We start from the raw sequence: 13,349 nt of genomic DNA, 5'->3' as shown, positions 1-13,349 counted from the left end.
CCTTTTTTCAATAATCAAATACATTTTAGTTTTCTATCTATCCTATCCCTCTCTCAATGAAAATGAAAAAAAAAAAGAAACACAAAAACTCATAAAATGTAATCAAGCAAAACAAATTCTCACATTGATCACTAGTCCAAAACATAGGTCTTATTCTACACATTAATCTATAACCTTTGTCATGAGTAGACAGTGCTCTTTTTTACTATTCTTCTGGAATCACAGTTGATGATTACATTGATGAGACTTCTTAAGTTTTTTGAAATTGTTTGTTTTTGTAATATTGACATAAAATAAATTGTTCACTTTGCTCTGCAAAAAAAAAAAAAAAGAAAGAAAGACTGCTTAAGATTTTGCTGTTGAGTCATTCAGTCATGTCTAACTCTCTGTGACCCCATTTGAGGTTTTCTTGGCAGAGATACTGCAATGATTTGCCATTTCCTTCTCCAGCTCATTTTATTTTATTATTTTATTATAGCTTTTTATTTACACGATATATGCATGGGTAATTTTTCAGCATATTATGCAAAACCTTTTGTTTCAATTTTTCCCCTCTTTCCCTCCCACCCCCTCCCCAAGATGGCAGGTAGACCAATACATGTTAAATATGTTAAAGTACATGTTAAATACAATATATGTATACGTATCCAAACAGTTATTTTGCTGTACAAAAAGAATTGGACTTTGAAATAATGTACAATTAACCTGTGAAGGGAATAAAAAATGCAGGCGGACAAAAATGGAGGGATTGGGAATTCTGTGTAGTGGTTCACACTCATTACCTAGAGTTCTTTCACTGGGTGTAGCTGGTTCTATTCATAACTGCACTAGGGAACTGATGTGGTTCATCTTATTGTTGAAGAGAACCACGTCCAGCAGAATTGATCAACAACAGTATTGTTGTTGAAGTGTATAAAAGTCTCCTGGTCCTGCTCATTTTACTCAGCATCAGTTCATGTAAGTCTCCCCAGGCCTTTCTGAAATCATCCTGTTGGTCATTTCTTACAGAACAGTAATATTCCATAATATTCATATACCACAATTTATTCAGCCATTCTTCAATTGATGGGCATCCATTCAGTTTCCAGTTTCTGGCCACTACAGAGAAGGCTGCCAAGAACATTCTTTCACATGTGGGTCCCTTTCCCTCCTTTAAGATCTCTTTGGGATATAAGCCCAGCAGTAACACTGTCCAGCTCATTTTACAGGTGAGGCACGGAGGCAAACAGGGTTAAGTGATCTGTCCAGGGTCACATGTCTAGTAAGTGTCTGAGGCCGGATTTGAACTAAGGAAGAGGATTCTTCCTGACACCATGTCTGGCACTCTACTGTGCTACTTAGCTGCCCACTTACATTTTAGGTTGGTTGTTATTATAAAGGGCCCAAATTAAGGTAGAGGACTATGCCAATAAAGAAAAAAGACCATCTTCTTTGAATCTTTATTAAAATAGGTTTTTTATTTTCTTACATGTTTATGCTTTGCCTATAAATTTTGATTGTGAATTTCTTTACTGCATGTTCCATTATATCTTTTTGTATTTGTAATGCAGTACCTTGAACATAGTACACACTCAATAAATACTAATTTTATAGTTATTTTGTTGTATTTATAAGATTTGTTCCACTTGTTTTTGTTTGGCAGGAAGATATAATAAATACTCCAGAAATTTACCACAAACTCCCTGGATAATTGATGGAGAAAGAAAACTGGAATCCTCTGTGGAAGAATTGATTTCCAGTCAGTTATTGACAGTATTTAAAGCTGAGAGTGAGTGTTAAAATTTTCCTAATTTAAACTGCATTTATATAAGCAAAAATTATGACTGATGCTACTTTTGAACTCTTAGGGCCTGTGTTCAAGTCCTAGTAAGTTAATTTGCTCCTCTGGACCTCAGTTTACTTATCTGTAAAGTGAGAGTATTAGACTGAAGTATTTTGCAATAGATGAATACTTTGATTCTATAATCCATACATCTTTGGGCTCTGGTACCTTATCTAGTTATGAATGTATGTTCTCTGATGGGAATTGGGGAAAATTATATATCCTAGATGAACTCAGTAAGTCTTCACTTTTGAATACTCAAGACTGAAGTCTTCTACATGGAAGGAATTAAAAATAGCTTACATTTTTATTTTGAAGAAAGATTTTGTTTTGTTTTTAAATAACTTCTAGACGGTTCATAGGACTTTACTTCAATACAAATGTATGAGCTGGTTCAGGTATAATAACTGGCAAAGTAAAAGCTTTTACTTTATCTTAATATAGAAAGGCCATGTTACTATACAGATTTCTGGGGTGAAAAGAAAGAAATTAAGTCTCTGTAGTTAATGTGCCTTAGAAGAACAGGTCCTATCAGATTTATCTTTTTTTTACTCTAATTATACCTGATAGATCAGGAAGTCAAAAGTGTCATATACTGGCGTATTAGCAAATACTGTTTAGAAAAATGTTGCTGGAAAGATTACATCAGCCTTAAGGACAAACTTGAGGTACTAAGAATCGTTAATTATAAGAATTGAATCATTTTACAGTAATTGCAGATGTTGCTTGTCTCATATCCATCTGTCTGAATAAGCAGAGCCAGCTTAGAGAAATTTAAGACCCTGGACTAGAAGGCTTTGGCAATACTATCTCACCTTCTGCTGGTTTGATTTTTAGAGAAGCAGTATGTGGGTCATCTGGGTACCTTCCATGACCACTATCCAGTGATTGGCCCCTTTGGATCTAGGAGTTTTTGATTATTGGAGCTTCAGGACCCTTGCTGGCATCTGAGAACAAGGCGTCAGAGCCTCAGAGGCCCCGGACTTGAAGGGTCCTAAGCCTCCACTGCTCACAGCTTCCAATTTCCAGTTCCCAAGGCTTCCAGAATCTCTGCCTCCCAGGGTCTTTGATTCCCTCCTAGGACTTCTAAAAGGAACCTTGCACTTTGACTGTCTCTGGATACAAAACCTGGAGGTCACTTGTCATTCTATCCTGTGTTTGGTCCTGACTGTCCCATATAATTCCTGTGCTAGTGTCAGTTTTCCTGGCAGACATCCCCTGCCCCTTTTTTGTTGCTGGAGAGCTTCTGGCTGACGTTTCATGTGACTCCAGGATGAAAGACATCACCCGGAGCCTCCTCGATCCTTCACCTGTTGGCCAAAAGTGTTTTAGTCTGGTGGGAGGAGTAGCCAGTGTGGGGGAGGGGAGGCCTGCCTCCACTTGGACAGCCATCTTGGTCAGAAGTCTCCTCTTCTCTCAGTGATTTCTTAATTGACAATCTGGCGGTCTCTTCTCAGTTTTCATGCTTGTTGGCCTCTGCATTTGGCCCTGTTGGGTGCTTTTCCTTCTGGATGCTTTTTGCTCTCTAAGTTTCTGGGAGACTGCTCTCTTTGGGTTCTTTCGCTACCTGTCTGACCATTCTTTTTCATGGTCCTCTGTTAGGTCAGTGTCCTGTCACAAAGCTCTGTCCTGAACCCACTATTTTTTCTATTTGCACCTTCACTCAAGCGACTTGGTCAATTCCTATGGCTTCTTTATCATCTGTGAGCCGAAGTCTTCCAGCTCCATATACCCAGCACTAGTCTCTTACCTGAAAGCCATTCCTTCCTCACTTATTACTATTCCATGTTTCAGACAACATCTCAGAATTATCATCCAAAAGGGATCCTGTTCCCTTTCTGCCCAAACCCACCCCACGTGAGGGAGCCACCACCCTCACAGTTCTACAGGCTCCCACCCTCCTCCCCATATCTCTGTACTGCCCCTCCCCCTTCCTGCCCTCTTTTCTCTTCCATCCTACTGGAGGGCCTCACCCCCTCCTGCAGATTTTAGCACACTTGGTGATGTGTCAGGGGCAGGGCCCCCACTCAGCCACAGCAGCAGAGTAGGCCCTCACAGAATGGCCCAAGTGGGGCTCAGACTTTTTTAAAAAGCCCTAGTACCGCAGAAATACTCTTGGACTTCACAGGCAACCATGTCCCTTCAGGGCTGAGCATTTTGGTAATCCACCCATTATTACCCCTTTGGTTAACATGCTCCCCCAAATTTTTTCCCTTAATTCCATATTATTTAATCAGTAGGTCCCTAATCAGTTACCTCACATTTTAAAAGAGGCGGTTGCTCTGTGCTAGCTGAGTGCCAAGTGCCAGGGACAAAGAGTGGCCAAGAACAAACAGTGGCCAATCTCATAGTCTAATCTCCCCGTATTTCCTTCCCCTGGGAGCTCTGGAATTCCTTTTTGTATAGTTATAAGGAATTAAAATAAAGCTCTAGAGCAAAATATGTTTCCATCTTTTCTATGAGAAAAATCTGGGAATAGGCAGTTCGGAATTTTGGGGTTGTAAGGAAGCTTGTTTTTGCCTTTAGAGTTAGCTTTGTTTTCTCCTTGCAGTTTTTTCCCAACATAAATATTTGACATTCTTGGTGAGGTTTTTCCTTGATAAATTGGATTTTAACAAAACGTGAAACTGCTTCTCATTTGTCTTAAGTATACATGTATTATAATTTTCACCCCTAATAGGAACAAAAATAGATAACCTTACTTTAACCTTTAGTTTGAACTTTTTAAGCTCTGAGCCTTCAGGATGATTTTATGCTATACTGGAAGCAGAGTGTATGAGAGAGAGAGAGAGAGAGGAGAGAGAGAGAGATACAGAAAGAGATAGAGATTTAATATAGTAACTATGTGCTGGGCACTACATTGTACAGATATTCAGTCCTCGGAACAGCTCTGCCAGAGAAATGTTGTTACTATTCCCATGTTTCACTTGAGAAACCTAAGGCAAACAACTTAATGATTTGCCTAGGTTTACAATGATAGTAAGTACCTGAGGCTAATATTTGAACTCAGGAATTCCTGACTCAAGACCTGACACTTTATCCAGACTACTATCTGTGAATATCTCAAAGAATGTCCTTACATTTTGCTTTGAGAATAATGGAGGGAGTGAATTGTTTTATGAGTTGATTATATACCCACTAGCCCCAGTGGTCTGATCTTCTTGGTTGCTTCCTTTCCTTCATGGAGTATTGCCTAGGTATCTAGCTCCCCACATAGCAAGATGCAAAATCAGAGTTTTTCCTTTCTCTAATTTCAGCTGAAATGTTAAAAGTCCCCAAAAGCCACATTGAAAAACAGAGCTAACATCTTTAAGCTGACGCCATTAAGACTTTTAGGTCTTATTCTGTTTTCTGAAATATTTTTTTCACTATTGAATATTGAAAATAATTAAACAAGATGACAAGCTTCTTTTTTCTTTCAACTAATTTTCAACTAAAATAAAAGAGGGAAAGCCTGTTCAAATGTAAAATAGGAATAATATTTATGTAAACCACTTTTGTAAACCTTAAACTGTTAATTGGAAACCAGAGTCTCAAAAAGTCAGGCATCTCTGAATTTTTCTCTGACTTTTCCTTCAAAAGGTTTTAACTTTTCGTCATCTGGAAGAGAAGATGTGGATGTGAGAACATTAGGAAATGGTAAGAATATCATTAACTCATTTAACCCGTCCTCAAAGATAACTGAGTTAGCCTTTTTTTTTGGCAAATAGAGATGGAAATAATTATTTAAATCTTACCCTACCACTGGTCTAACACTTTTAAATTATCTCAGCTTTGTCAATTCAGATCAATTTTAATTAGCATCCTTTTATAAAATTCTTAACCAAGAGTCTTAATTCTATGAAATATATCTTTATTACTTACTCATTTCATAGAGTAAGATAATTACAGAATTTGGCTTACCTTCTATTTGTTTGTTATTGCTTTTGTTCCATTTAGCAAGCATTTCACCAAAACTTGAATACTTTCTGAAAAAATTCTTCTAAGAAACTACAGTATTCTATTACAAATATCCTGTCTTTGATTTTTCTCATTTTATCATTATTGTTTGTCCTTTGTTCTTGAGAAGGAACAATGATATTACCAATGTGATGTGGCTTCCATTTGGGCATAAGAACATAGAAAAGATGACGAAAATTAGTCTTACCAGAGCCATCCCCATGGCTCTTGAATCAGCTTTGGCATTTTTTTTTTAATAAGTTTTTATTGCCAGAACCCATGCCAGGGTAATTTTTTACAACATTATCCCTTGCACTCATTTCTGTTCCGATTTTTCCCCTCCCTCCCTCCACCCCCTCCCCCAGATGGCAAGCAGTCCTATACATGTTAAATAGGTTACAGTATACCCTAGGTACAATATATATGTGCAGAACTGAACAGTTCTCTTGTTGCTCAGGGAGAGTTGGATTCAGAAGGTATAAATAACCCGGGAAGAAAAACAAAAATGCAAACAGTTTACATTCATTTCCTAGTGTTCTTTCTTTGGGTGTAGCTGCTTCTGTCCATCCTTGATCAATTGAAACTAAGTTAGATCTTCTCTTTGTCGAAGAAATCCACTTCCATCAGAATACATCCTCCTACAGTATTGTTGTTGAGGTATATAATGATCTCCTGGTTCTGCTCATTTCACTTAGCATCAGTTCGTGTAAGTCTCGCAGCTTTGGCATTTTTGAAAGATGTTTTCTTGATTGGGATGGATTTGAAATCATTGTTACTTGGGCATTATTGCTCATGGCAAAAACTAAGATACGGATAGTCAGCTTATTTTAATGTGTAATTAGTACAGGCTTATTCAGAGAGCCTTTGGAACAAGTTAAGAATCCTTTTCACTTATTACTAATCTTGGAATTTTACCACCAAACAATTTTTTTTTCACAGGCTCTCTGCTTTCTCTAAGCCCACTTCTGTCTCTAACTTTCAGGTCCCTAAAACTTGGCCTGTTTTTTGCAGCTCCCAGATTTAATCCATATGTTAATTCCAACAGCATGGTTGTTTTTCTGCTCCCAGGAAGGCCCTTTGCAGTTGAACTGGTGAATCCTCGTAGAGTCCAATTCACCTCACAAGACATTAAAGAACTTCAGCAGGTAAATGCATCAATGACATGAAACTAGTCATATCTCTGTAGCTCTGTAATGGAATTACTTAGATTACTTTGTACTTACATTTTTCAGAAAATCAACATCTCCTCAGACAAAATCCAAGTACGAGACTTGCAGCTTGTTACCAGGTAAGAGGGTCAAGTCGTTGTAGATGCTTTTTAGAAAAATGTTTTAGTGATGATGAAAAATGCTATCCCTCTCAAGAGAAAACTGATGAATTCTGGGGGCAGATTGAAGCATACTTGTACTTTTTTTCATTATTTTTGGTTTTTTGGGTTTGTGGAGGGGGTGTTTCCTTTTGCAACATAGCTAATATGGAAATATGTTTTGCATGACTCCATATGCCATAAGCAATATCAAATTCCCTTCTCCAGGAAATGGGTATTGGTGAGTAGGAGGGAGGGAAAGAATTTGGAACTCAAATTTTTTAAACAGATTGTTAGGGAAAAATAAAACAAACAAACCAAAACTCTTTACATGTAATTGAGAAGTATTTAACAGACTAAATAAAAAAAAAAATTTAAACACACAAAAAAAAAAACAAAGAAAAAATGTTTTGGACTGTGGACTGCATTGTATCCTTTATGTGTTGGTAACAGTGTTTTTGTTGATTTTGTTTAGAGAAGCAATAGGACATATGAAAGAAGGTGAAGAAGAAAAAACTAAGACTTATAGTGCCTTAGTCTGGACAGATAAAGCAATACAGAAGAAGGACATTGAATTCCTAGATGATTTAAAGGTAATTTATTGTTATTTTTTCCCCTTATTTTAAGATTCACAAGTGAGTCCGTTGCCTTCTGTTTTATTGCTCTGAGTTCCTGCATCATTTTAAGAGAAGTAGAAATACTTTCAAGGTAGGAGACTAGAGAGATTCTATTTGGTCATACTTTCAGAGAAGTTTGTGGCAAGCACTTTGGACAACCTGTCTAATTCTAAATGCCATATTTACTTGGAATTTCCACCCCCTTTTTATTAATAAAATCAAGATTTCCTGGTATTAACTGCAACCTGAAATGTTGTTTCCCTCCCTTCTGGTAGACTGACATGCTCAGTGCTCCCTGCAAGCCACTGAAAGTGATCAGAGTACTTATGCAGGAAAAATGCTAATTCAGTATTCTTTGAAGGTTCTTTAGTGAAATTTGTGGTTTCTCTTTTTGATTCTCTTTGACTGTTTCACTGAGACAAATAGATAAAACAAGATAAATTTTTTTTTTTTAATTAGGAGAACAGGGGATGGAGAATTAGTAACATCAGCAAAATTTGTAGTGGACCCATGAAGATTAAAAAATGCCACTGTTCCCTGTCTTTAAAGAGCTTGCTAATAAGGTATTAATTATGGTGCAAAAGATAAAGTATTAAGTGCAAAGGAAATATGTAGAAAGAACACTAGATTTGGGATCAGGACCTGGATTCATATTTTGTCCTTGCTGCTTATTAATTGTGGGCATCTAGGTAGCTCAATGGATTGGTGCTAGGCCTGGAGTCAGGAAGATGAGTCTTCCTAAGTTCAAATCTGAGCTCAGGCACTTCCTAACCATGTGACCCCAGGCAAGTCACTTGATATTCTTTGCCTCAGTTTCCTCATTTGTAAAATAAGCTGGAGAAGAATATGGCAACCACCTGCTATCTTTGTTAAGAAATCCTCACATGGGATCACAGAGAAGGACTTAACAGTACCGAAATTTATTTATTATTAAATATGTTACCTGGGTGAACCTGGGTGGAGCTTAATTCATTTCTTATAGTGAGAGGACTAGATGGCATTATTATTAGAGTAGGTGGGTAAAGTAGTGTCAGAAATAGTTTGGTCACCTCTGCAAAATTCCAGAAAATATGTTGCAAGTCACAGGAAGTAAAGAGAAAACAACACTTTTAAGGATACAGGGATATCTAAGACACTTCTAAGTCTTTTAAGGGGCAGCTCAGTGTCAAGGTGGAGAGACTACTGGCCTTGGAGTCAGGAGGCCTTGAGTTCCAAATGTGGCCTTAGATTAGTAGTTTTGTGTCCCTGGAAAAGTCACTTTAAGACTGATTGCCTCAAAAAATGACTCCCAAATCTATGTGTCTGCTCCTCATTTTTCTCTAGATCTTCAGTCTCCAGTCACCATCTGCCTATTTGACATTTCAGAATGGGTATACCAGAGGGTTTTCAAACTCAGCATGTCCAAGATGGAACTCATTATCCTTCTATTCAACATTCACCCCAACCCTATCTAAACTTTTCTGTTTCTCTTGAAGTCACCACTATTGCGCTCAAAACTTGGACTCCACTCTCACCCAGTCACATGTCATGCCTTGCTATTTCTGCCTCCATAATAAAGATCTCCTGAATCTGCCTTCTTTCTCCCACATAGCTACTCTTCTAGTTCAGCCTCACAATTAACTGATGGCTGAGCTCATCCTCAAAACAGCTGTTGAAGTCTGTCCTAAAACAGCAGTCTGTCCATGTTACCCTCCCTAAACCTCACTGGCTTCCTATTGCCTCCAGTTTAAAAGGTAAGCCTCTTTTGGACATTTAAATATGGCCTGAACTTGCTTTTCCAGTCTTGTATATTCTGCCCTTTCACAACACTCTGTGTTTTAGCCACATTGTTCTTTCGGTTTCCCACATACAACACTCCTTTTCTTTTTCCTCTGGATCTACTGGCTCTCCCCTGCCTAGAATGTCGTCCTTCTTTGTCTCTGCCTTTTAGAATTCCTGATTTTCTTCAAAATGCAGCTTATGTGCTACTTCCTACATGGACCCTGATCCCCTCTGTTAGCACATCTCCCTCAAAATTATCATTTGTGCATAAAAGTATGTGTGCACACATCTCCCTGTAAAATGTATATTCTTCTGGGACCAGGACTATTTGCATTTTTGTCTTTGTATCCCTGGCACACCTATGTAGGACCCATGTAATAGGTACTTAAAAATTATTGTTGATTTACTGATGCCATAATTCTATGCAATCCCTAATGAACAGTTGAACATATTAGTTGTGGTTTTCTTCCCCTGTGGCAATTGGGGTTAAGTGACTTGCCCAAGGTCACACTGTATATAGTATTACGTGTCTGAGGTCACATTTGAACTTAGATCCTCCTGACTTCAGGGCCGGTGTTTTATCCACTGAGCCACCTAGCTGCCCCGGTTTTTTTTAATAGTAGTCTTCATTGAGATATCCCCAAATGCCTCAGAAATAACCTTTTTGAAGGAACTATCTTCTTTCAAGTACAATAGTGTCGGAACTGGTTCTTCTTTGCCATTGGGCAGGCCTCAAATAAGTTTTTTTCTGAGTATATCCTTAGGCACTTCCTGTATCCATAATTCTGTTTCCAGGAGTTGTACCAACAAGAAACTACAGACATTTTAGGGTTGTTATGAATCTGTTTTTATTCTGTTAGAGGTCTTTTTAAAAATATATATAACCTCTCAGTGTCAATATTGCCTTTCATTTAGTATTCTAAAATATGTAAGAAAACCTCAGCAATTTAAACTAATGGGAAGACTTGTCAGAATTAGTGAAAATTCTGACTTTTTTTTAAAAGAAGTGTTAGGTACTTTGAATTAGACTAAACTAGAAAACACAAACTTAAACAGTATGAGGGTTTATTTTGCAGTTAAATAACTTGTGTATAATTAATACTACTAAGATATTTGAAAATGATCCTTTTAACAAGGAGACAGTGAATATAGTAGGAAAAAATTCTGTATCAAAATCAGGAAACCTGCTGGAGTTCTGGAGTTCAGTACTTGTTCTGAAGTTGACTTATCCTATATATGAACTTGCTTTACCTCTTTAGGCCTATGTTTCCTTTTTGTAAAATGAGAGGGATTACATGAATTCTAAGTACCTAGCCATTGTTTTTAAAATCTTAGTTACATTAGCAATTTCCTTAAACACTTCATTAGATAAGTTTAACTCAACTTTACCTTTTCTAGATTATTGCAAATTCTGAATAGTAAGATTTTTATCCATGATATTTTCCATAAATTTAGATTTTTTTCATTTTCAAGATGGCAAATCAAAGATTTACTGATTTTCCTCCCAAACTTTTCCTTAGCACTCTTAATAGAAATAGTGAATTATGGGATTTTTTATTTTTTTTTTTAGGGCTACAAGAAGTATACAAGACTCAGAATTCAATCTGGTATTTTGAACAACAAAATATCTGTCTAGAAGAGAAGAAACATATGTAATATAGTTTTGAAATGTACTGGGTCTGCATATAGGTGGAAAAGATAGCTACCTCACAGTGTGATTTGAAAGGTTCTGCCATACCCTTTCTACTACTAAAAAGTCTGTCTCAATGCTGTCCCCATTCATATATCAAAAACGGTCATCATCAGAATCAGACTTTTGGTTAGTCCATACAAATGAGAATATTTCCAAAGAATACTCTCTTTTAAGGCAGATGAGAAAGGAATTGAGGTATTCATCTGATAAAATTGTCACCTTAAGATGGTTTGTCATTAAGGGTATGAAATTTAGGACAGGTCACTTTCATTGGGGAAAAGACAACTTAGCATCATGGGTAACGAATGCAGCCTTGGAATCAGGAAGACTTCGTGTGACTTTGTAATCGTTGGCCAGTCACCTAACCTCTCAGTACTTGTATGTTATGGAAGAATCGCTGATTCAACAGAGAATTCACACTTTGGACCCCCCCCCCCCAAAATGTTTCAGTGATAGGAAGGTGGACCTTGCTTCACTTATGAGGATGTTAAGGCCAAGGAGAGTAAGGTTTTCTTGGAGTAATGGAACTACATTTCTTGTAGGGTAAGGGTATAGAAGGAAATAAGGCAGAGAGAAAAAGAGTGCCTGATGGTTTAATCTGGGCCAGCCCTAACTCCACAGTTGGTTTAGTATGTAGGCAGTATTGCAGAGTGGAGAAAATACAGAACTCAGGAGACCTTGATTCATATCAGGCTAATAGATACTTTGAAGTTGTGAGATTATCTACAAATCATTTAGCCCTTGATAATTTGCTTTCTCATCTGTAAAACTGGGTGATACTTCTATTACCTACCTACCTGTCATGTTATGAGGGAAGCATTTTGTTGTCCTTAAAGCACAATATAATTGTATTTTTTTTTTTTTTTTTATTTACCTCTTCAGGACTTACAGATCAACCAGAAAACACCACTTCGAGTTCTTCACCGAAGACCTCTAGCCATAAGAGTTCGTATCATTCACACCATGGAAACGCACTATATAGATGAGCATCATTTTCGTCTCCATTTGAAGACTCAGGCAGGAACGTATCCTTTCACTTTCAGTATACCAGATATTAGTTTAAGTAGTGCTACATTGGGAAAAACATTTGCTTGAAGTAGGAGGCATTATGGGAAATGAAAAGATCTAACACATTTTTTCCTCTTAATCTCCCCAGCATCCCAATAAATATTTATATTGCCATTTTTAATTAAAGTCGCCAGTTCTTAAGTTTTCAAAGTTATATTTGTCTCATAATTAAAACAACTATCTCTCTGCTCTGGTGGTAGTCATATGGTAAATGCTCATTTGAGCCTTTGGTTAAGTTGGAGAAAGCCTCTTCTACAAAGAATCACACATTTGCTGTCATACTTAGGTTCTTTGAGCATTTTTTAAACTTGCTTCAGAATGAATGAATTTTTCTTTGTGTTTAGTAGTTTGTTAGAAGCCAAAGAGGTATGTACTTTTTTATATGTGACCTTATAATAAAGATTGTTGGCTGCATCAGTTCTTTAAACCACACATATTTCATATAGTAGAGATACAAAAGCATTATATTGGGAATTAAACAAGGTAAAAGATTCAAAACTAAAACTGATAGACTCTTATGATTAATAAAATCTAATAATTATAGAAATTTCTAAAATAATTTATGTTTTAAAAGAATGCCATTATCACTTTTATATTGGGTTGTTAATCAGGGCTTACTTATCTTTTAAACAACTCATGAGATCCCTCTTTTTTTTTTACATTGTTTAACATTTGTTTTGGGTTCAAGGTATTAAATTAATAGACTATTTGTGGACAAATTACTGGAGCATCTTAAATATAAAATTATCATGCTTTTAAGTAAATATTCTGAAATTGGGATTGATTCTGAACTTCCCTTCCCATAGAAATATTCCTCAAACTTTTATCCTCTGCCCCTAAATCTTGGCCTTCATTGCATAAGACCAGATTCCTACCTGCTCTATTTAGCTTTAATATACTATCTGGGGTCCCACCACTAGGATCCTCTCTGTTTTGGACATGATAAAGAATTTTCTAGTTTTATGATCTCTCTCTTTTTTTTTTTTCCTTTTACTATATTCACATTGCTAAGCCCTCTGAGAATGGTCTTGGGCTAGAAGATTTCTAAATTCTTTCTAGCTTGAACATTTTATGAGTTCTAAGGTCTTAGTAGATCAGAAGTTTTTCATTGGGCTTAATCCATATGTGGATTATTTCAAATAT

The 13,349-nt window shown here is 36.8% G+C and overlaps 1 protein-coding gene across 3 annotated transcripts in view; it reads left to right on the top strand.

The window, feature by feature from the left end:
* The window catches only part of PUS10 (pseudouridine synthase 10), a 92,775-nt gene that overhangs the window by 72,845 nt on the left and 6,581 nt on the right, over positions 1-13,349 (top strand). For all 3 annotated transcript variants that reach the window (XM_023494932.2, XM_003758254.3, XM_031950519.1), the window contains exons 11-16: positions 1,643-1,768; positions 5,405-5,461; positions 6,830-6,906; positions 6,994-7,049; positions 7,543-7,660; positions 12,021-12,163. In XM_023494932.2, coding sequence (XP_023350700.1) covers positions 1,643-1,768; positions 5,405-5,461; positions 6,830-6,906; positions 6,994-7,049; positions 7,543-7,660; positions 12,021-12,163 — 577 coding nt within the window. The remainder of the gene's footprint in view (positions 1-1,642; positions 1,769-5,404; positions 5,462-6,829; positions 6,907-6,993; positions 7,050-7,542; positions 7,661-12,020; positions 12,164-13,349) is intronic.

Source organism: Sarcophilus harrisii, chromosome 2, assembly GCF_902635505.1.
Source record: "Sarcophilus harrisii chromosome 2, mSarHar1.11, whole genome shotgun sequence".
NCBI classification, from domain to species: Eukaryota; Metazoa; Chordata; class Mammalia; order Dasyuromorphia; family Dasyuridae; genus Sarcophilus; species Sarcophilus harrisii.
This window is presented reverse-complemented; position numbering and strand designations above follow the sequence as displayed.